General features: G+C 43.3%; 1 protein-coding gene across 1 annotated transcript in view; it reads left to right on the top strand.

The window, feature by feature from the left end:
• LOC310864259 (cullin-3-like) overlaps positions 1-25736 on the top strand; it is a 42229-nt gene that overhangs the window by 9637 nt on the left and 6856 nt on the right. The window contains exons 3-15 of the mRNA XM_083772880.1: positions 2726-2839; positions 5427-5587; positions 7281-7395; positions 8160-8388; positions 10049-10194; positions 10565-10741; positions 11005-11175; positions 11931-12038; positions 12530-12654; positions 13657-13753; positions 15260-15397; positions 18709-18895; positions 20068-20213. Of these exons, the coding sequence (XP_083629006.1) occupies positions 2726-2839; positions 5427-5587; positions 7281-7395; positions 8160-8388; positions 10049-10194; positions 10565-10741; positions 11005-11175; positions 11931-12038; positions 12530-12654; positions 13657-13753; positions 15260-15397; positions 18709-18895; positions 20068-20213 (1914 nt within the window). The remainder of the gene's footprint in view (positions 1-2725; positions 2840-5426; positions 5588-7280; positions 7396-8159; positions 8389-10048; positions 10195-10564; positions 10742-11004; positions 11176-11930; positions 12039-12529; positions 12655-13656; positions 13754-15259; positions 15398-18708; positions 18896-20067; positions 20214-25736) is intronic.

Below are 25736 nucleotides of genomic sequence, written 5' to 3'. Positions count from 1 at the left end.
CACAATTATGACATTTTACTGTACGATTTCTTTGTCGTTCAAATAATTGAGATTAACGATTGTGTAGTGATTTGTGACAGGCCAAGGTAGGCCAATGATTTACTTCCTTGGCCTGCTGACAACATGCACAAGGAATCTTTTTGGCACTGTCCCGATGGACTCGTTTGCACTCTTTATAGGTGGCTCGGGAAATCAAATTTACTTCATTGTGAAGACATGCCATGTCTATGATAGAATATTTCAACACATGTCACATTTTGAATGTCAGCCAACTGGCCTCATGCTTAATTATAGAGTCTTCATCTTAACACTCGGGCCTCCCTGAAATATTAATCCAATCAATGTCATCGTCAATCAAAACCCAGGAGGTTTGTCAGATGGGTGCATTTATTTAATGCAGTTGCATGCTTTATCTTGAACGTTTGCATTTGGTCAGATTTATACTGTCAAATGGAAAGCTCTTTGGAACGATAATATGTTTCCACACGAAATTCATGAGTAATACATTTTCACCTATGTATGATGAAATGCCCAAAATGCATACGCCAGGAGAGTTATTAACTAATTCTATGCCTAGGGCGACATTGGATGACCTTTTATAAAAGTCCTAGATGGTCTGGGACAACATCGAATGACCCTTAGTTTACTTTATAATGCATCCAGCATCGCTAGAATCATTCTAATTTTACATGCTGGAGTGATTGAGTGTGCGTGAGCGAGTGGCCGATATTTTGGGTATTGGAATGTGGCTTTAGTGTCGAAGGGTCCTTGAGCAAGACTCTGAACCCCTAATTCCTCCCGATGTGCTGGTTACAATTTACAATTTAGGCATTTAGCAGACGCTCTTAATCCAGAGCGACTTACATTTAGGCAAGAACAAAAGCATGGGAATACATCACATAAAAGCATTTATCATGAAACATGCGTAAGCTAAGAAGGTAACAGTGGAATATCTATATGATGAAACTATACATACACTATACATAATAAACTATACATATTCACTACTATGCTATACATATGTACTATGGCGTGCTATGACTATATACAATACAATTATAGTGCTGTCTACATAACATGCTATAAGTCTGTGTCAAATGCTATCTAAGCCAACAGAAATGCTATCTAAGGGGTTAGGGTAAGTGCTATGGGCCATGATGGAGTCTGAAAAGGTGGGTTTTCAGGCTACGGCGGAAGATTGGGAGTGATGCTGCAGTTCTGACTGCAATGGGAAGTGCATTCCACAGTTTTGGAGCCAGAAGGGAGAAGAGTTTGGGACGTGTGGAGCGTTGTCCCGGCGTTTTTAGTGAGGGTACTTCCAGTTTCCCTGCGTTGGCTGATCTGAGTGCGCGGGAGGGTTTGTAGGGTTCAATCATACTTGTAAGATATGGGGGAGCCATACCTTTGGTTGCTTTGAATGCCAGCATCAGAGTTTTGTATTCTGTGCGGGCAGCGACCGGGAGCCAGTGGAGGGAGCGGAGCAGGGGGGAGACATGTGAGAATTTTGGCTGGTTGAAGACCAAGCGAGCTGCTGCATTTTGGATCAGCTGGAGAGGCTGGTTGGTGACTTGCTTGGTTTCCTCCGCCATCGGTGTATGAAAGTGTGTGTTAATGTAATCTATGTAAAGTGCTTTGGATAAAAGCGCTATATAAATGCACTAATCAACTTGTGACGAAGCACATTGTAATGTTTTTCTACTTTGGTTTCCTTCTTATGCATGTTATCATTTATGAAAAGAAATATAACGTGTGATGCTGACTGTGTGTGATATAGTATTCTCTCCTATTCACAAGAATGGTAATGTAATCGGACAGTGATGAGTGACAGGTGACAGAGACTGATGTCGCCACCCACACAAGGTTACATAGGGAGGAAGTGACACACGGGGAACAGGGGGAAAACATAGGGAATGAGTGTGTAGGCCTACACGGGGGAAGAGGAGCGCCAGGTAGCAGTCGGATTAACGAACGAAGTTTGATCGCGCTATCTGCAGCCTTTAACAACAGAACTGTCGGGACCGTCGGGGAATTGAGCAACCGCTTAATTGCAGCTGCCGTCGGGTGATCGGCGTTTGGATTGGAATCTGCATGGCCGATGGGTTTCTACCAACGGAGTTAGAACTACCCATACCGGTGAGATCGAACCAAAAGCTTTCTGTTGGAATACCCCATTTGTTTGTTTAGTCAATCAGAACGGAGGAGCTCTTTGTTTTGGCTAAAGAACTGCTAAAGACTATCGCGGGTGCGCCGCGTCCAATTAAGGAAGAGGACACGGACTTTATTATTTATTTAATTCTACAAAGCGCGGTTTTGCACACTTGACTTTGGGTGGTTGATTGTTTTGTTTGTTTGTTGTAAACGTTGTGGCGCAGGACGCAGAGAGCGTCGGGACTTGTTTGGGGAGGGAGGGGTTTTGAATGAGAATTGTTTGTTGATTTCAGTTTGTTTACCTGTTCATTTCTTTATGGTATAGGGAGAGTGACAGGGACAGACGCACTTTGTCAAGTGCATTGATTTAAGTGTACATCGGTTGTTTGACAGTACACACTTGCTGCATCTCTATATGAATAATATAAACCATATTCCTACGATCCTGTTGTTTATTTTTCCTTAGTTAATAATTTGCCTTAAGACACATAGGGCGATTGTTACAAACGTATTCCTTTGCATTGTGTGTGTGTGTGTTTGTTTGTGTGTGTGTTTGTGTGTGGACCACCTCTCGAAGGTACGGGAAGATGTCCTCAACGCCCTCAACAACAACTTCCTGCAGACGCTCAACCAGGCGTGGAACGACCACCAGACGGCCATGGTCATGATCCGAGACATCCTCATGTACATGGTGAGTACATACATGAGTACACATCCTCATGTACATGAGTACACATCCTCATGTACATGAGTACACATCCTCATGTACATGAGTACACATCATCATGTACATGAGAACACATCCTCATGTACATGGTGAGTACACATCCTCATGTACATGGTGAGTACACACAAAGAGTATTTATTTGTAAAGATGGGTGAACTTCATTGGAGCCACTAGAGGCGAAATGGTACACAAAGCCTACAAATGGTCTCCTAAATACAGTAGGCGTTGTTCTGGCAGCTTCTGATATTACTATTAGTAAGTAAACAACATCAGGAAGAAGCAGGACTCAACCATCAGCATTCAAACTCCATTATTTCATTGTATATATGTCATCACACCGGAGAGAGACTGAGCTTCCCTCAGCCCTCCCTACACACATGTCCCACACACATGTTTATACTTTCAGCAGTGTACAGAGTTTCAGGAGTAACAAGAGATGGGCATTCCTTAAATGGACTCTATTCTATAGTTAACTCGCACTGTTTGAAATAGGTTTACATGAGTCGGCAGTCTCTAATGAGTTTGTCAGTGAAGAACAGGTGGTAATTAGAGTGTTCATCTACTAAGTAGGCTACATTAAATTAATCGATACCTTAGTGTTTATATGCTTCTCCCTCGACCTCCCCACCACCCTCCCCCTCCCTACCCTCTCCCAGGCTGAGCATTGAGAGCGATTATATGGCAATTGTCATGATTCCTATTTCCCAAAATCAGCCCCCATCAAGCAAGAGTTTAAGACCGTTATGGGAAATTATATTATTATTAAGAATTGGAACACACATTTTAATATGTCCATTCATTTCACTTTTCATATTCTCATCTTAAATATGGGGGGCCAGAGCCCCCTATGTGTCGTCTGTCAAATTGCAGATGGACAGAGAGAGTCTTCCGGACTCCTCTCAAATCTCGCGAGAGTTTGTTGCTGGGATAAAGAGAGGTCGATAAAGTACAAGTAGATTTTCTCCTGATTTGTCTCGCTAAAAGAAGCCTTATTAGCCTTATATTATTAGTATATTACTATTATTAGTTCAGTGACCATGGAGCTAAGGAATGGTTCATAAGCTGTGTTCACATTGGAAATGAATAGACTCCAACATTCTTCCCGTATCCTAACAATGTGTCCGCCCACCTCTCGGCTCACGCAGATAATAGGGAAGTAAAGCAAAGTTGGACCCTCTTGATATTTTGCTCTTGGGTACAAAATAACCAATTATTGCTTCCGGTTCACCGGATCAGTGTTTTGGGCCCTTCAAAATAAGACATGATTGTGGCTGAAAAGCTTGGTGTCAAATATCTGAACCTTGAACTTAACCTTGGCAGAGGAAGCGTTTTAAAATCGATAGGAGGAGGCTTGACCTGACCATTTTTACTGTGTGTGTGTGTGTGTGTGTGTGTGTCTGTGTGTGTATCTCAGTGTAGGGGTAGTGCGCTGTGTGTGCGTGCAGTTGGAAGGTTGTACAACCCACTTCCTCCTCTCATTGTTTCTGCACAGACTTAAATATGTCCAACCTTTCACTTGGACCGGGCTAGCGGAAGTAGAGACGGGACAATGGCGTAGCGGCTGGAATGAGGTGGCGCCTCGGGGTTTCCACTTGCCCCAGACCACACCGTGCATTCACACCGTACTGCGGAAAGTGGCGCCGATCACGTGATTTTCAAAAGATCTGAAGCGGGGGGGGGGGGGGATTATTATATATTCTTTTAACCTTTTTGTTTTAGCTGCGCGTCCTGTTGTATGGTGGGGGGGAGGGGGGTGCAAGCAGAGACGGACGGGACGGACATTAGGCTGCCGACCCCCATCTGAAAATATGTTGTTCCAGGGACCTCCCAGAAGCAAAGATATGAGTTAAAAAATATATATTCAAGGATTTGCACATGTTTTCACGATTAAAAAATAATAATAGAAAATGCTCGATAGTGGGCTCGATAAGAACCTGGCTCGATAAGTCAATAACAATCCTGGTCTTTAAACTACCCCTGGCCAGCCAACTACGAGAATTCTCGCCGTTTTAGCTGACAATCAACTTTGCGTGCGTCCCATAGTGTCCCATTAAAAGTAGGATCTTCTTGAGCTGTCAGCGCTGACGACGATCCATCCGAGGTTGGATCTCATTTGTGATTTTTGAGTGGTGCAACCACTCCAAGGAACAGCAATGTTCACCTATGTGTTGGTTCACCTATGTGACTACCTATGTGACGTTAATGAGCACCCGTATGACTATGAGTACCAGTAGGGGCGCTGTTGTGCCAGAAACAGAGAGAGAGAGAGAGAGACAGTGTTGCCTGCTAATGAGAGAGAGAGAGGAGGAGGGGGGGGGGGGGGGGGGGGGGGAGAGAGGGGAGTTGCACCACTCAGTTCACACGGGTGTGATTTTTACTATCGCACCCGACATTTTCTGGCGAAAGTTAAATATGGTGAGCTATTGCCAACATTACCTTACAAGGCGGTCTCCGGTGTCTCCACACGCCGGGGAAACCCAGAATGAAAGTAAGACGGGAGAATTAACATGTTTGTGTCATGCTGTGACCCCCCCCCCCCCCCCCTTCCCAGGACCGCGTGTACGTGCAGCAGAACAACGTGGAGAACGTGTACAACCTGGGCCTGATCATCTACCGGGACCAGGTGGTCCGCTACGGCTGCATCAGGGACCACCTGCGCACCACGCTGCTGGACATGATCTCCCGCGAGAGGAAGGGCGAGGTGGTGGACAGGTAGGCTGGCCCGCGGCCCTGTTTTAAAGACAGAGGAAGGGCGAGGTGGTGGACAGGTAGGCTGGCCCGCGGCCCTGTTGTAAAGAGGAAGGGCGAGGTGGTGGACAGGTAGGCTGGCCCGCGGCCCTGTTGTAAAGAGGAAGGGCGAGGTGGTGGACAGGTAGGCTGGCCCGCGGCCCTGTTGTAAAGAGGAAGGGCGAGGTGGTGGACTGGTAGGCTGGCCCGCGGCCCTGTTTTAACCCATTCTGACCTGAGATCAGATTCATACGAGTTTTCCACTGGACACACACTGGTCTGATTAACCCATTCTTACCTGAGATCAGATTCTAAAAATGTCAGTCGTTCTTCGATTAAAAAAAAATTAGCAGACCTACAAGCTTGTATCGCGCCACTCGGTGGCGCGATATGAGCTTGTAGATCTGCTATTTTTCAATAGCTAAAGCATAACATGATGCCAACACCAAAATGGGTGCCCGGTCAGAATGGGTTAAAGACAGAGGAAGGGCGAGGTGGTGGACAGGTAGGCTGGCCCATGGCCCTGTTTTAACCATAGACCTTTAAAAAATATGGACAAAGCGTTCTCCGGGTCTTATATGGACGTAAAATGAAGCCTGTCAGTCCTTGAACTGTATGTCGCCATGTTTGTAGATCCGTTTGGGCCCAGCTCGCCATTGGATGGCCCAGACAACGAGGAGGGACTTCCCCCCCCTTCTTCTTAGTTGGTTTTTATTTTGACTCGAACGGGGGGTGGCTCCCGATCATAGACTGTAACGGTAGCCACGCCCCTCAGAACATACGCTACTTTATGGTCATTTTTTAAATAAATGGGACCATAGTTTTCCAAAAAGAATATTATGACATGAGAAATGAGACTTTAAACTAGTGACTGGAAGCATAAAGTATTCATGACCATGTTTATTTAAGGTAATACAGTCTAGGTGAAGTTGGGCCCAAATACATGGTACTCTATGGAGCTATGGGGTTTTTTGGGCCCAATGACAGCACCACAACAGGCCATTATATGAACTTTCAGGATGTCCCGATTTCCTTAGTGGCTTCACAAAATATCTGTCTGACTTTTAACCCATTTTGACCTGAGATCAGATTCTAAAAATGTCTTCTAAATCATGACAGTTTTCGATGTCAGTCGTTCTCAAAGTGAACTTTGAGGTTGGTTGAAGTAGACATTACTACATGGTCATTTTAATTGAGAGAGTAGGAAGGCTGAGAGGGAAGAGGAGGAAGATATCATTTTATACATTAAGTCAGTGAAGGCAAGTGTTTTAACGAGACACGGTACCTTTCTGTTTCAAATTAAACACAATAATATTCCATAGACAAAACAACAGGGGTATCCTCTCTCACTTTGTATTTTATGAAATGTTATTTTGTGAGGGTATAGCCTTACAAAAAACATACAGTAATCCATCCTGGTCTATATTGGCACAATATGTCCATATATTTAAAATAAAACCATAGCACCATCATTACCCTTTTCATGTCACGCACCCCCTAGAAACTACTCGTGCACCACAGGAGGTGCACACACCACAGTTTGGGAAACAGTCACATGACTGTATTGTATTGTTTAATCCTAAAATAACTTCCGGACCGCAGCTTTATCGTCGCCATTATCGCTTTTGTCATTGTTGTATTCCTGCTAATTGGTGCAGTTTGTCTTTGTGTCCACCAGGGGCGCCATCAGGAATGCCTGCCAGATGTTGATGATCCTCGGCCTGGAAGGGAGGTCGGTTTATGAAGAGGACTTTGAGGCTCCGTTCCTGGAGATGTCGGCCGAGTTCTTCCAGGTCTGTTGGCTGAACCTCCTGCTTCTGAACCCGAGAGCTCTGAGAAACGCTGGCTTTTACCCATTCAGACCTGAGGCCCATTCTAAAAAGAAAAAAAAAGGCTTCTAAATGTTTTTTCTATGCCAGTGGTTCTCAAACTATTTCATGTCAAGGATAAATATATATGTAATTGGCCGCGGACCCCTCCTTCGGCTCTGGGGCGTGTGAATCACGAGAAAAGGCAAGCTTTCCCGAGATTCCTTGCGAAGCTTAATAGAGTGTATGCGCATGCTTAAAGTGAATGGCAAATCGAATGACAAATCGAGTGGCAAAGCAACATGCAAAGTGAGTTTAACATTGTTTAACGTTGTTTAATGCGATCAGAAAGGACTTTTCTGTTTGCATGTATGGGCTGTCGAGGCCAGAAAGTAGATGTTTTGCCACTCAGTAGGCGTGATGCCACGCACATACCCTCTATTGCCAAGCTTCTGCGTGCGTCACAGAAGGGGACATTCGGTATAGGCCAATCAGAGGCTATGTAAACGTTTGTTTTCGCATGACAATAAAGATCCCTTGGATTGAATTTATAAGTCCCGGAAAAGACGCGCTGTGATTGGCCAATAGTCACTTGAGCAGCATGCTTTCTGCACTTCCGCTTGACTCCCGCTTTCGCTGGAGACGCGTCCGCTCCAATGAACTGCAGCAGGCTTTTTTTAAAATATCTACAGTATGCTTAATTATGTAAATGTACTTGGTTACTTTCCACCACTGTCTCTCTCTGGCAGATGGAGAGCCAGAAGTTCCTGGGCGAGAACAGCGCCAGCGTGTACATCAAGAAGGTGGAGGCTCGCATCAAGGAGGAGATGGAGAGGGTGGTGCACTGCCTGGACCTGACCACGGAGGAGCCCATCGTGAAGGTGGTGGAGCGCCAGCTCATCTCCAAGCACATGAAGACCATCGTGGACATGGAGAACTCTGGCCTGGTGCACATGCTCAAGAACGGCAAGACGGAAGGTCGGTGCCGCCGCCCGCTTCAATTTAACCCATTCTGGGGTCACGGTGGCACAGTCGGTAGTGCTGTCGCCTCACAGCTAGAAGGTCCTGGGTTCGATTCCCGCTCGGGACGCTGTGCGTGCTGGCGGCGTGTTTCCTCCTCCGCGTCATCAGTGCCCATACCCGAAGGCGGGGTTGGCGAAAGGGCCTTTCTGTGTGGAGTTTGCATGTTCTCCCCGTGTCCCTTAGGGTAGTTACCCTCACAAAAAACATGCAGTAATCCTGGTCACTAAACTGCCTCCCCCTGGCCAGCCGGGGCGCCTGATGGAGGGGAAAGGAACTGGTTGGAATAACGTGTTCCTTCCACGCACTACGTCCAACCAGGGAAACTCCCCCCTGTCAGGTGTAAAGGAGCAACTTGGACACTCAGGCATGAAGGAAGCATGAGTTCAAGTCTGTTGCTCTCCCCTTGTCCCCCATATATGGGGACTAGGTTGGTGGAGGGTGTGTAGAGCCCAGGATCACATTAGATGATTGACACAGGGGTGAAAAATGGGTTACAAAATCGTGGGATAAAAATATATATTAGACAATTTAAAATGTTGATTGAATGAAATGTTATCTAAGTTACCAAAGTTGAGCCTTTGCATGTGCCTGTAAGGTCGTTGTGGCTAGGGCAAGTGCTACGGGCTAAGATAGAGTCTGAAGAGGTTTCAGACTACGGCGGAAGATTGGGAGTGAGTCTGCAGCTCTGATTGAGTCCTACTTCAACGACGTTAGAGTACAGTACTGAGTACAGTATTGCATCCCAAGACCCCCGGAGGGTGACCATGATTGCGTCCTTTCTCATTGTAGTGAGTCTATGGATGTAGGCTATATGCTCATTGTAGTGAGTCTATGGATGTAGGCTATATGCATCACTGACTCCCTGTAGTGAGTCTATGGATGTAGGCTATATGCATCACTGACTCCCTGTAGTGAGTCTATGGATGTAGGCTATATGCATCACTGACTCCCTGTAGTGAGTCTATGGATGTAGGCTATATGCATCACTGACTCCCTGTAGTGAGTCTATGGATGTAGGCTATATGCATCACTGACTCCCTGTAGTGAGTCTATGGATGTAGGCTATATGCATCACTGACTGCCTACCGCCAGTCCACGTGTGGAAATTTGTCTTCTGTCTCAACAGTAAAAAAACAAACAGTTACAACAACAGCAACAACACTTACACAATTATTTTCTCATGGCAAAAAAAGTGCAGGACAACAGTGGCAAATACATTGAAAAAACAACACATCTAGCGAGACATGGTATCATTTAGTGCTTTAATGGCATTTGGTATGAAGGAATTAAATAAAAATGTTACGGTTAGCTTTACGTCTACCAGAGGGAAGTAGTTCGAACTCCCTTATTATGATTACTTGCGTGACCGGTTAACTGAGGTTAGGTTAATTATAGGGTTAGTAGTCGGACAACGTGCCTCTGTTGTCAAAACTTACGGGGGAAATAAACTTAAATCATGAGTGTGATTTGCTTTTATATATTCCACGTAACGCAACTCACCCACCATGATGGACAACTGCTCAATGGTAGTCATGAGTTTCTAACGTATGTGTGTTTGTGTCCGCGTGCGTGCGTGCGTACTTGCGTGTGTGTCTGTGCTCTCTCTCTTCCTCAGACCTGGCGTGCATGTACAAGCTGTTCAGCAGAGTGCCCAACGGCCTGAAGACCATGTGTGAGTGTATGAGTTCCTACCTGAGGGAACAGGGCAAGGCTCTGGTGTCAGAGGAGGGAGAGGGCAAGAACCCTGTTGACTACATCCAGGTTATTATTATTATTATTATTGTTATTATGAGCTCCTACCTGAGGGAGTGCTCTTAGGGCCGATTCATACTCCTATTTTAGAGACGAATAAAAGTCGGTTCGGCTCTGTAGTGCCTAAAATGTGACGTCATTTGAGGTTTCGGGGGGGCGGGTACCGTCCTAAAGTCGTCTCTTCGGTTCTACTGAAAAGGTCTGACGAGCCGAAATAATTTCGGCACTACAGCGCCGAAACAGTGGTAAAATAGGAGTATGAATCGGCCCTTATCTGCTGTCAATGTATGCATGGCGTCTACTCTTCAACTGCCACTAGACAGACAGCTTCGTCAACACTCTGTCCGCTGGTTGTCTTCCTCCCGTCCTCCACAAACAGGGCCTCCTGGACCTGAAGATTCGCTTCGACCGCTTCCTCCTGGAATCCTTCGGCAACGACCGCCTCTTCAAGCAGACCATCGCCGGCGACTTCGAGTACTTCCTGAACCTCAACTCGCGCTCGCCCGAGTACCTCTCCCTGTTCATCGACGACAAGCTGAAGAAGGGAGTCAAAGGGGTGAGTAGTACCTCTCCCTGTTCATATAGACGACAAGCTGAAGAAGGGAGTCAAAGGGGTGAGTAGTACCTCGCCCTGTTCACATATAGACGACAAGCTAGTCTCGCGTTACCAGACTGTTGCCTCCAAATGCTTCCATCATACAGTCTGGAGCAACGGAAGTTCTATCATGAGTCAAATATAAAGCGGAAGTGGAGCCTCCACTCCAAAAAGACGTCAGGTCTAAATGGGTTAACGTTGTGGTGTTTGATGTGTTTGATCAGCTGACAGAGCAGGAGGTGGAGTCCATCCTGGACAAGGCCATGGTTCTGTTCCGTTTCATGCAGGAGAAGGACGTGTTTGAGCGGTACTACAAGCAGCACCTGGCCCGCAGGCTGCTCACCAACAAGAGCGTCTCGGACGACTCGGAGAAAAACATGATCTCCAAGCTCAAGGTGAACGGGAACCCATTCTGAACGGGAACCCATCTTTTGGCGTTTTAAGAATTATGTTATACTTTAGCTATTGATAAATAGCAGATCTACAAGCTCATAGCGAGAAAATGTGGTGCAAATCTTTGAATATATATATATTCTTTCAGAGCGAACGTTTTTAACTCGAATCTTTGCTTCTAGTGAGGTCCCTGGAACAACATATTTTCAGATGGGGATCGGCGGCCAATTACATATAATTTTGGGCGTCCTTGAGATGAAAATGTTTGAGAAACGAAACATGGGATTTTCAGAAAATTGTCATGATTTAGAAGGCATCTGTAGAATTGTCCTCCGGTCTAAATGTGCTAGCCGAGTGGGAGTGGTACCGTTTTTCCGGTTTCTAATCTGGCCGGCAGCGGAAAGAATTTACACTTCTTCACAAAAAATCTACACAATTAGAGAATAAGTAGAATAATTTATATTTTGATCGTTTGCCTGGTATCTCTCCTAATGCTACCAACATCAATACAGCATGGAATTATGGACAGAATGTTATTCAACGACAACAGCATATACTAAGTCTTGCGTCTGAGAGACTAAGTGACATCAAACTGTGTTTTCAACAACATATTCTAAGTATTGAGTCTGAGAGGCTATGTGCCGTCAAACTGTGTTTTCCGTGGCTCAAATGGAGAATGAATAATGGACCTTGTTAGGACTAGCGTTGAAAACCACTGTCTTAATATGTAATCCTGCTGTTCTCTCCCAATGCTCAGACGGAGTGCGGCTGTCAGTTCACCTCCAAACTGGAAGGAATGTTCCGCGACATGAGCATCTCCAACACCACCATGGACGAGTTCAGGAATCATCTGCAGACCACCGGGGTGAGTCCCTATATGCAAACGGCTGAACTTATTATACTATTATGAGTAGACACTAAGACATGGCCATCTGGAGTGAGTGGAAATATAGTGGCCCTCTCCATCGTCAAAGTTGCCTTCCCCTGCTATATAGTGAATACAGTTTCCTTGTACAGATATTCTACTGTTAAGACGGATGTTAGGTTCTTAGCTTCCTTGTCTTACTTATGATCCTTGATGACTATATTTCTATGTATTTGATGTATTACCATGTGTTGTTCTTGCTTACTGTAAATCACTCTGGATTAAGAGCGTCTGCTTACAATGCCTAAATTGTAAATTGTCATTTGTCAGTCACTGGCACGCCCCTTCCGTCTCACCTGCAATGAACCAACAAGATTTGTGTCGTCCAATTCCCAGCTGTCGTTGATTTGTGTCGTCCCAATTCCCAGCTGTCGTTGATTTGTGTCGTCCCAATTCCCAGCTGTCGTTGATTTGTGTTGTCCAATCCCCAGCTGTCGTTGAACGGCGTTGACCTGATCGTGCGCGTGCTCACGACGGGGTACTGGCCCACGCAGTCTGCCACGCCCAAGTGCAGCATCCCCCCCTCGCCACGCCACGCCTTTGAGGTGTTCCGACGGTCAGTCTCTCATCATACCACTTTTTTATGTTTTTTTTTTGTGGCTTTTGCGTTTATTTTATATATGTTTTAACCCATTCTGACCTGAGATCAGATTCATACGAGGTTTCCGCCGGACACACACTGGTCTGATGAACCCATTCTGACCTGAGATCAGATTCTAAAAAATGTCAGTCGTTCTTCGATTTTTCAAAAAAATAGCAGACCTACAAGCTCGTATCGCGCCACTCGGTGGCGCGATATGAGCTTGTAGATCTGCTATTTTTCCATAGATAAAGCATAACATGATGCTAACACCAAAATCGGTGCCCGGTCAGAATGGGTTAAGGAGGGATAGACAGTAGGCTGACATGAAATGGGGAGAGAGATGGGGGGGGGGGGTGACATGCAGTAAAGGCCGTCGGGATCGGGAGTCGAACCCGCGGCACACTGCCAGACTGGATTAGGTGCCTGGACCACTGAAGCCACGGCCCAGGCCCAGGCGCTCGTAGTGCGCCAATTATCCTCTTTCAATCTGTAAAGTGTTTGTTTCATAAAAATCCACCGTAGACATTTTTATGAGCTACTAAAATAATCATCTGCAAGGAATTTCTTGACGGGAAGTAGCTCATAAAATGTCTATGTGGATTTTTATTAAACAAAAACAGATTGAAAGAGGATCATTCAAGCTTTCCCTACAGCTGCAATGTTGGTGATTTTGACCTTGTGTAATGTAATTAGAGAGGACTTTTCTGTTTGGATGAATGGGTTCTCTATGGGAAGTGTCACCTCTGTATCACCTTGCTGATGGCAGCCGTGTGAATATCATCAGTTACATACAATTTTGGGGGGTCCTTGACATGAAAAATGTTTAAGAATGACTGATATAGAAACATGGGATTTTTCTGAAAGCTGTCAGGATTTATAAGACATTTGTAGAATCGTTCCCAGGTCTAAATGGACGGGTGTTCTAAGCATTATTTTATACTATACTATATACTTGTCCTCCCGTTGCGTTTGTAGGTTCTACCTGGCCAAGCACAGCGGCAGACAGCTCACGCTGCAGCATCACATGGGTTCTGCAGACCTCAACGCAACCTTCCACGGTCCAATCAAAAAGGTACGTGGTGCTTTTTAACCCATTCTGACCTGAGATCAGATTCATAACGAGGTTTCCACTGGACACACACTGGTCTGATGAACCCATTCTGACCTGAGATCAGATTCTAAAAATGTGGGACACACACTGGTCTGATGAACCCATTCTGACCTGAGATCAGATTCTAAAAATGTCAGTCGTTCTTCGATTTTTCAAAAAATAGCAGACCTACAAGCTCGTATCGCGCCACTCGGTGGCGCGATATGAGCTTGTAGATCTGCTATTTTTCAATAGCTAAAGCATAACATGATGCCGACACCAAAATGGGTGCCCGGTCAGAATGGGTTAAAGGGCTATGGAGCTGAATCGCAAACACGTTGCGCCTTATTTTTCACATGTACGGTATACATTGCTAGTTTCAGACCAACACGTTTTCATAAAATGAGGTGTGGCCAAACTCTTCTCCCTCCTGGCTCCAAAAGTTGTCTGAAAGCCCACCTCTTCAGACTCCATCTTAGCCCATAGCACTTGCACTAGCCTCGGCGACCTTACAGGCCTATGGAAAGGCTCAACTTATGCATTTTATGTAAACGTACCACGATATAGTTTATACGCATAGTTTCGTTATATAGGTATTCCACTGACGGATTTGAGGTTCTTATCTTATGCATGATTCTTGATGACTACTGTGTATTTGAAGTATTACCATGTGTTGTTGTTCTAGTTTACGGTAAATCACTCTGGATTAAAAGTGTCTGATAAATGCCTACATTGTAAATTTCCATTAAGATGTGTGGATGGGTCTCGGCATGCGAAATGCAGCCTTCAGTAGCATTAAGATGTATGGATAGGTCTCGGCAGGTGAAATGCAGCCTTCAGTAGCATTAAGATGTATGGATAGGTCTCGGCATGCGAAATGCAGCCTTCAGTAGCATTAAGATGTGTGGATAGGTCTCAACAGGTGAAATGCAGCCTTCAGTAGCATTAAGATGTATGGATAGGTCTCAACAGGTGAAATGCAGCCTTCAGTAGCATTAAGATGTGTGGATAGGTCTCAACAGGTGAAATGCAGCCTTCAGTAGCATTCTGTGTGTTTGATAACATTGTGACTAGTGTGCTGTTGTTACATGATATGTCCAGTAGATGGCTCCATGTTACAGGACAACTCACTGCTGTGAAGTGAACCCAACAAGAATGAGCTGTTTTCAATAGAGATGAGGTGTCATGTTGTTTTTTTTAATATTAATTTTATTTGTTCCTATCAGTTTCTAAGATCTCATGTTGTTTTTTTTAAATATTAATTTTATTTGTTCCTATCAGTTTCTAAGATCTGTTTCTTTTTGTGTGTTTCCATTAAAAAACAATGAAGGAAGTAGGTAGGATCCTGTGTTGATGATAGAAATATATCATTCCATGTAAACTTCAATAAGTTGATATACCATGTGTGTGTGTGTGTGTGTGTGTGTGTGTGTGTGTGTGTGTGTGTGTGTGTGTGTGTGTGTGCGCGCGCGCATTCCCATGGTCCAGGACGATGGGTCAGAGGCCGTGGGGGTGGGCGGGGCCCAGGTGACGGGCTCCAACACCAGGAAGCACATCCTCCAGGTGTCCACCTTCCAGATGACCATCCTCATGCTGTTCAACAACAGAGACAAGTCCACCTTCGAGGTACAATACTGTCTCCACATAAACTAACACACTTTGAGGTACAACACTGTCTCCACATAAACTAACACACTTTGAGGTACAACACTGTCTCCACATAAACTAACACACTTTGAGGTACAACACTGTCTCCACATAAACTAACACACTTTGAGGTACAACACTGTCTCCACATAAACTAACACACTTTGAGGTACAACACTGTCTCCACATAAACTAACACACTTTGAGGTACAACACTTTCTCCACATAAACTAACACACTTTGAGGTACAACACTGTATCCACATAAACTAACACACTTTGAGGTACAACACTGTATCCACATAAACTAACACACTTTGAGGTACAACACTGTATCCACATAAACTAACACACTTTGAGGTACAACACTGTATCCACATAAACTAACACACTTTGAGGTACAATACTGTCTCCACATAAACTAACACACTTTGAGGTACACCACTGTCTGTCTCCACATAAACTAACACACTTTGAGGTACAACACTGTATCCACATAAACTAACACACTTTGAGGTACAACACTGTCTCCACATAAACTAACACACTTTGAGGTACAACACTGTCTGTCTCCACATAAACTAACACACTTTGAGGTACAACACTGTATCCACATAAACTAACACACTTTGAGGTACAACACTGTATCCACATAAACTAACACACTTTGAGGTACAATACTGTCTCCACATAAACTAACACACTTTGAGGTACACCACTGTCTGTCTCCACATAAACTAACACACTTTGAGGTACAACACTGTATCCACATAAACTAACACACTTTGAGGTACAACACTGTCTCCACATAAACTAACACACTTTGAGGTACAACACTGTCTGTCTCCACATAAACTAACACACTTTGAGGTACAACACTGTCTCCTCATAAACTAACACACTTTGAGGTACAACACTGTCTCCTCATAAACTAACACACTTTGAGGTACAACACTGTCTCCTCATAAACTAACACACTTTGAGGTACAACACTGTCTCCTCATAAACTAACACACTTTGAGGTACAACACTGTCTCCACATAAACTAACACACTTTGAGGTACAACACTGTCTGTCTCCACATAAACTAACACACTTTGAGGTACAACACTGTCTGTCTCCACATAAACTAACACACTTTGAGGTACAACACTGTCTCCACATAAACTAACACACTTTGAGGTACAACACTGTCTCCTCATAAACTAACACACTTTGAGGTACAACACTGTCTCCACATAAACTAACACACTTTGAGGTACAACACTGTCTCCACATAAACTAACACACTTTGAGGTACAACACTGTCTCCACATAAACTAACACACTTTGAGGTACAACACTGTCTCCACATAAACTAACACACTTTGAGGTACAACACTGTCTCCACATAAACTAACACACTTTGAGGTACAACACTGTCTCCACATAAACTAACACACTTTGAGGTACAACACTGTCTCCACATAAACTAACACACTTTGAGGTACACCACTGTCTGCATCCAGCTCAGTGGCCTTGTGGTTAGAGTGTCCGCCCTGAAACTGGGAGGTCGGGGTTCCATCCCCGGCCGGGTCATACCAAAGACTGTAAAAATGGGACCCAGTGCCTCCCTGCTTGACACTCGGCATCAAGGGTTGGATTGGGGGTATAAGTCCCTGCGACATATCAGCGTCATGTCCAGGGGGTGTACTTGTACATCAAGCTGCCTCACGCTACAGAAACAGCAGATAGGCTCCTGCCCAAGGCTACTTACTGTCTGCACTAACACACTTTGAGGTACAACACTGTCTGCGTCCACATAAACTAACACACTTTGAGGTACAACACTGTCTCCACATAAACTAACACACTTTGAGGTACAACACTGTCTCCACATAAACTAACACACTTTGAGGTACAACACTGTCTCCACATAAACTAACACACTTTGAGGTACAACACTGTCTCCACATAAACTAACACACTTTGAGGTACAACACTGTCTCCACATGAACTAACACACTTTGAGGTACAACACTGTCTCCACATAAACTAACACACTTTGAGGTACAACACTGTCTCCACATAAACTAACACACTTTGAGGTACAACACTGTCTCCACATAAACTAACACACTTTGAGGTACAACACTGTCTCCACATAAACTAACACACTTTGAGGTACAACACTGTATCCACATAAACTAACACACTTTGAGGTACAACACTGTCTCCACATAAACTAACACACTTTGAGGTACAACACTGTCTCCACATAAACTAACACACTTTGAGGTACAACACTGTATCCACATAAACTAACACACTTTGAGGTACAACACTGTCTCCACATAAACTAACACACTTTGAGGTACACCACTGTCTCCACATAAACTAACACACTTTGAGGTACAACACTGTATCCACATAAACTAACACACTTTGAGGTACACCACTGTCTCCACATAAACTAACACACTTTGAGGTACACCACTGTCTCCACAAACTAACACACTTTGAGGTACAACACTGTCTCCACATAAACTAACACACTTTGAGGTACAACACTGTCTCCACATAAACTAACACACTTTGAGGTACAACACTGTCTCCACATAAACTAACACACTTTGAGGTACAACACTGTCTCCACATAAACTAACACACTTTGAGGTACAACACTGTATCCACATAAACTAACACACTTTGAGGTACAACACTGTCTCCACATAAACTAACACACTTTGAGGTACAACACTGTATCCACATAAACTAACACACTTTGAGGTACACCACTGTATCCACATAAACTAACACACTTTGAGGTACAACACTGTCTCCACATAAACTAACACACTTTGAGGTACAATACTGTCTCCACATAAACTAACACACTTTGAGGTACAACACTGTCTCCACATAAACTAACACACTTTGAGGTACAACACTGTCTCCACATAAACTAACACACTTTGAGGTACAACACTGTCTGCATCCACATAAACTAACACACTTTGAGGTACAACACTGTCTCCACATAAACTAACACACTTTGAGGTACAACACTGTCTGCATCCACATAAACTAACACACTTTGAGGTACACCACTGTCTGCATCCACATAAACTAACACACTTTGAGGTACAACACTGTCTCCACATAAACTAACACACTTTGAGGTACAACACTGTCTGTCTCCACATAAACTAACACACTTTGAGGTACAACACTGTCTCCACATAAACTAACACACTTTGAGGTACAACACTGTCTGCATCCACATAAACTAACTTTTTTGTTGTGTTCCAGGAGATCCAGCAGGAGACGGACATCCCAGAGAGGGAGCTGGTCCGGGCGCTGCAGTCTCTGGCGTGCGGGAAACCCACGCAGAGAGTTCTCACCAAGGAGCCAAAGTCCAAGGAGATCGAGAGTGGTCACGTGTTTACAGTCAACGACCAGTTTACCTCCAAGCTGCACCGTGTCAAGATCCAGACGGGTAGGTTTACCTTATTTCTATTGTAAATCAGATAAGAGGGACCGTGTGTGTGTGTGTGTGTGTGTGTGTGTGTGTGTGTGTGTGTGTGTGTGTGTGTGTGTGTGTGTGTGTGTGTGTGTGTGTGTGTGTGTGTGTGTGTGTGTGTGTGTGTGTGTGTGTGTGTGTGTGTGTGCATGTGTGTGAAATTATATTTGAACTGGGGACCACTCACCCTGAAACTATGTTGTAGGTTTTATTTTAAATACTATTTTCTAATTTACTGGATTTATTTATTTTGGCTCCTATAAGCCCCTTGGGCTTCTTGCCATCATCATAGCACTTTCCCTTTTCTATATTTTTGTAAGTTTATTGTATTGTTTTTATGCTGTGCCAAATTAAAATAAAATAAATGCACTCGGTTGTAATTGTAGCAGTTGAGGCATTACATTGAGGTAGTTGTTTAGCCTGGCCCAGCCTGTGTGCTTTCTGGTCTAGAACAGAACAGGCCAGACCGCTCGAAAACAGGCAGTGGATCCTATTGGTTAACCCATCTGTACGTACCCCCCCATCCTCCCCTCCCCTGGTAGAAAACAGCGGAGAACACTGGCATCACCACATTTGGAGCGTCGTGCCTCTGCACTGTTATTGGTTAGCGAAATACAAGGAAGTGGGTTTCCTGTGGCAGATTTTCCAATGGGAAAGACAAACCATGGGAAAGGCTTTTCTTTTTGAGTCAATTGCGAACGGAGAAAAAAAAAGCCTGGGTACCGAAGCTGCATTTAGATTGACTCGGTTCCACAGGTAACGAAAATAAATAACCTCACCTCTGATTTCTTTATTGAACGTTATTGAAAAGGTCTTAAAAAGTCCTTAAGTTGTCAATTTTTTAAATGTGCAGAAATGTGCCCCGTATACACGTATCCTGTATTGTTGGTTTGTTTACTGTCGAGTGAGAAAACGGTGTTTGCACATTAAACTAATAATTAGGGGTTCGGTTCTACACTGTGCATCACCTCTCGGCGTGTGTAACGAGCGGTGCGTGTCCGTTGTTGTCGCCGTGCGTCTCTCTCTCAGTGGCCGCCAAGCAGGGCGAGTCTGACCCGGTTCTCTCAGCGTGTGTAACGGGCGCTGCGTGTCCTTTGTTGTCGTCGTGTGTCTCTCTCTCTCTCTGTCTGTCTCTCTCTCTCTCTCAGTGGCCGCCAAGCAGGGAGAGTCTGACCCGGAGAGGAAGGAGACGCGGCAGAAAGTGGACGACGACCGCAAGCACGAGATCGAAGCGGCCATTGTTCGCATCATGAAGTCCAGGAAGAAGATGCAGCACAACATATTGGTAGCAGAGGTCAGTCAAGGTTCAAGGTTTCTTTATTTTGTCTCCCAAGGGAGAAATTTGTCATGGACCCCAAGGACCCGCCCTGCAGCATACAGATACAATACAATACAATACACAATACAAGACAACAAAGGCACACAGTGACCCGTACAACATTAAAAAACACACACACACCAACATACCTAGTGCAAAAGAGGCAGAACATAACCTTCGACCCCTACCCTGTCTGCCCTCTGCCGACGGCCATACAGGGTATAATAGGGGTGGAATAGTCTCTCGAGACAGACTGTTGACTCCCATCAAAAAGAGGCCGCTGTTTTTCCCTTTCATTTTGACGGGTTGTCTTTTCTTTTATGGGTTCTCAGATTGGGGTTGTAACGATACATTTGGACACTTCTGGTGCCCCCGGGGAATCTTTCAAAATAAAGGCTCTAGAGTGCAAAGTAGATGAGGGAGATTTTATGTTCAATCTTAATTACTACGTCGTCATACGTCTTATTTGATAAGAAGTGTTAATAGCGAGACGATACGTACAGTAACTGATGGATAATAAAAAATAGGATCCATCTTTAATAGTGATAGCTTTGAAAGGACTGTATAATTTGTAAAGACATACTGTACATTCTATAACTTCAAATAACCCAGCAGGGAGCAATTAAATACCGTGCTGTATTTACCTTGAAAATGAGTGAATAGCCCTTTAAATGACCATCACTGTAGCAAAAATTAGAAACATACCTTAAAAAATGATTTGGAGGCAGGATGAAATGAAGTTCAGAAAGAGCTTAAGGTTTAACAATTATTTTAGTCGGTATAAAGTCAATTTCATAGAGAATGTGCTACAGGTTCAGAATAATAGTATTTACAATCATAATTTAGAATAATCAATTGTTGATTCCAAATGAATCACCGAAGCTGAACTCCGGAAGTGAACTGAACTGAACTTCACAGTATTGTTCCAGGCTAAATACTGCAGATCACGTCAGATTTGTTGATATCAAGTTCATTGGCTGGAGATGTTTCATGTCCGCAATGTCAGATGACAAAACCAGTGTTGGCAATCTCTCATTAGTCCAACGCCTAGATGATGATGGCGCTCATGTCCTCTGTCCCGCACAGGGATGCCCATTGAAGCCTGGAGAGCGGCAGCGCCTAGGCAAGCGTTGCGAGGCAACCTGTAGATAACTTCTTTCCCTGCACCAAGTTACTAGGCCAACGTCAAACTAGACTGATAACACAGCAGCTGCATATCAAATTAAAAACAGCGCCTACAGTATTGAAAGTTTGTGGCTGAAGGCAGACCCCATGGAGACTGAATAAGGAGTCAACACGATCTTAAATGGGACAGATGAAAACGTATTTTGACCATAAACATATGAATGACATGACATTATAGATGATAAGGAGAACAACAGGCAGTAGGTTAAGAGTAAAATGATGATCTGGAGCATAAGGTGACAATTATGAATCCGGCCTGGGTCAAAGTTCAGGAGAATATGAGACCTTGACCACTGGACATTAGTTTGTAAACAGACAAGACCCTTTTTATCTATCAACTCCGCCCTTTTACAAACAATGTCAAGTTGTCAACAAAATAAACCTAATTAAAATGGGAAATGGTGAATTTAGGATGTCCAAAATGTGAAAATAAAACAATTAAAACCTTTTTTTTTTATATGAAAAATAATAAAAAATGCAGCATAAGCTAAGCAACTAGCAACACAAATAATTATATAAATGTACCTAATTAATTGAACAAGGTGTTGTAATGTAGAAAACCTCAAATGACTTTCCCTATACCACAACAATAGAACTGATTATTGATTGAATGGTGGATCTGAAAAATGAGAATGATTAAGAAAACAGGAAAGAGGGGGAGAAAGAGATGTATGAGATCACAGCTAAACATGGGATATGGTGTTTGAACAGATGGCAAAATATCTAAATATCATTCTACATTGAGGTAAGGGCATTGAAGTTTAAGGTAAACAGAGAATACCATGTCATATGTTCCACCCAAAAATGGGTCTTTATAAAATTAATGACCAAAACACCCTAAAATTTGGAGCCAAGGGTCAAATGGACCACAGGACCAACTTTGGGCTTTGTCAGCCAGGTGCACCAATCACATTCCTTCAGAACACTCAGTGAGTCACATTTCAAATAGCAAACAACAGTAAACTCCCAATGTATGAATGAATGAACCATTGTAAGCGCTTTGAGTAGGCACGTAGTGCATAGAAAAGCGCCATAAAAATGCAATTCATTATTATTAAACTTAAGAGAGGCTATCCGTATGACAGGAGAAGTTAGTGAGAAGTCAAGATTTTTTATTCTGGGTCCTGTGGAAACGTTACTAATATTATCACCCACAAAGTTGGGTTCTCATCCATCCGGCCTGGATACAAGTCCATAGGAATCTATGTACCTGTATCCTGCAAACTAATTTAGACAAAACTCACATGAGATGGTATTCCTCATTCCCTCAATTCAATACTTCCTTAGGCCTCGTCGGTCCTAATGGGAAGGCATACACCAGTTCCTGGAGAATGGATGAACAGAGAATGAAAGGGAAAGAATTAAAACATGTTTTGGAGATATGAACTGGGATATATGTGGAATAATTATTGAATTCAGAATGGTAACTTAACTATGGGATAATGGCAATGGAATGCCTGCAGCAGATGTGGGGTTCTGACTTCTTTGACTACTGACCTGTGATATGAATATCAGAGAGAAATAGAAAGGAGAAAGAAATACTTTGGCCAAGACCCAATGTTAATATCAAATCAATAACAGTAATAACAAATTACTTTAACAGTGGAGGAGACAGTAGACAGGAGACAAGGTAACAAATGGAAAAACACCCTAAAACTGAGAGTGTCAAAAATGGTATAAACTTAACCTTGAGTGTCCTGAATGGACTAACTTTAACCTTGAATTTGGGCAGGCTGCGTTCCCGAATGGAATGCGCCCAAAGCTGGGAGAGATAGTGATAAGATAGCTGTTTATATAACAAAGAAGCAAGTGTTCTCAAAACATCAAAACAAATAAAAGAAAATCTGAAAATGAAAAGACAATGGGTGAGGGGACACAAAAACAACTGAACGAGTATGTGTGGTTGATGCCAAAAAAATTAATCGGGGTAATTCAATAAAAATAAAAATAACCCTAAAGGTTTCCAGTACTCACTATCACTGGGAACTAGTTAACACTAGGAAGTCTGAAAAAATTTCACTACTACTCAGTCTGACTATTCCGGCTTAATCGACCGCTCTCCCCCTTTCTCCCCCGCACCACTCGTTCACACCTCTTCAGCTGGAGACGTCATTGTTGCCTACACGCACGCACTTTTCTTTTTTTTCTTCCCTCTCTTATAAATATTATTATACACCCAATGAAAATGTACACTTCACGGATTATATTGGCATATATTGCAACATAGCCATGGAAGAGTGTCGCGTTGCTGCCTTTTGTTGTTCTTTTTTTCCTTCCAAAAGAGCCAAGATCACGTCTTTTCTTGTGTGTTAGCTTACATTTGCTAATATTATAAGCTAACAACATTAAAAGCCAATGTATTGTAAATGCGGCATGTCCGCGGTAAATTACTTATACAAGTGAGTCGCGTTATATTTACCTAAATTACCAGCCAAAGTACATTCCAAATAAACAATTATTAGCCACGTTATGTTGTTTAATTAATAAAAAACATCGCATTTCTTTGTCCCAACTTGCAAGTACATGAACCACGTGACCGGGCTGTTTTCTGCCGCCTCAATGTCGCAACCCAAATATTTTATAAGATGGCTCTCCGCATCATAAGTGCATAATACTTGTTTATTTGGAGTGAACATGACAATGACGAGTAAATAAATATTAACACGACTCCCGTCGATAAGTTATTTAGCCTGGACATTTCCGCATTTAGCTGAAAACGGGCTTAGTAGCCTACTATTATATTTGATTGATTGTGCCAAAGAATTGCGTCGGGTCAAACCGGCCATGCAAACGAAAAAGTTATATAAATATATATAAAGTTGTCATTTTTATATAGAGGGGGAAACATTATAGGCTACGCGTGTTATCGATGTAATTAATTTATATTTGATTGATTGTGCCAAATAATCGCCTAGTTAGCTGTGTTGTGTGTAGTTGTGTGTTCTTCTTTTTCCCTCCACCCCTCTTTTCTTTAAATCATAACTCGCTCATTTTTTGCTCATTTAAAAAAACTCAAAATACCATGTAAAATGACATTTGGGCTTTCATTTGGTATATAGATCGGTTGTGTAGGCACTATCTACGAAACGGTATCAAGTGAAAAGGAAATGTCGGGAAATCGGTTTATTGTGTAAAAGATTGGAACGTCTTTTCAAATACGGCCGTTAGTACTGTTAATTCAACATCCGGTGAGGGGAGGATACGGATCGTGTATGTATTGTGTATGGAAATCGGCGCATACAGTGGGTGGGCTTTAGACCGGATGTAAGCCTTGCACACTAGCAACAGCAGCAGCATTTGAGAGAGGGAGGAGGAGGGGGAAAAAAATTGCCTTGCGTGCAGGCAGACTTGCAGATCAGTTCCACGTCGCTTGCAGAAAGAACTGTTCTTTTGACTGAAAACATTTAGAGGTTCGGGAGGTCTTTCTGGTTGGAATTATTTCAAACACTTTTTATTTTGTATCGCGCATCGGCAAGCATTCTCGCTTCATGGAAAGTAAATGTCGGTCGAGTCTAACCGAGCATTCAATAATAATAATAATAATAACAATGATAATAATCATTGTATTCATATTCCTATTACCTTATCAAAATAATAAACAAATTCCAAGTTAATTAACCAGCCAAACGTATATGATTTAATTCGTTGGACATGGAATGCAGGCTTGAACAATGCCGTCTCCAGCTGTCGGAGGTGACAGACGAGTGGGGGAGAAAGGGGGACGGCGGTCGATTGTGCCGATTATAGCCAGACTGAGTAAGAGATATATGCCTAAAATCATATTTACAAAACGTTTCAAATGGGAAAAAAACAGATGATTTCAATCGAATATTTAGACAAAGTCATGCAAGGGGAACTTTCTCTGGACTCCATGGGCTAAGAAAATAAACGTTGAAATCTCAAATTCGGTCAGAACGGCTGCTCAGACTTCCTAGTGTTAAGGCCGAGGCTCAGAGAGAACAAAGCAGAGCGATTTATGACCAGCATATCACTCACCTCGATCCTCTGAAACCTCCGCCCTTTCCGTCCACACCAGTGATAGTGGTCAATCCTGTAACCATAACGAAAACAAATATCAGAATAATACAGGGAAAAATATCCGAAAATAATGTAACTGGGTGTATAAAAATGAAAATACAATACTTGAGGGTTTACTGTGTAGCTCGGCACGCAGAATTCCATATAGGAACACTGTAACACATTGGTGAGACAAGTTAAATAGGGGCAAAAAAATGACTACTAAATGATAAATTTAAACTAATATTTGCACCGGTTATAATTTGACATTCACAAAAGTCATAAAAAGGTATTCCT

This window comes from Protomyctophum parallelum, assembly GCF_964188405.1.
Source record: "Protomyctophum parallelum genome assembly, chromosome: 9".
In the NCBI taxonomy this organism is placed as follows: Eukaryota; Metazoa; Chordata; class Actinopteri; order Myctophiformes; family Myctophidae; genus Protomyctophum; species Protomyctophum parallelum.
This window is presented reverse-complemented; position numbering and strand designations above follow the sequence as displayed.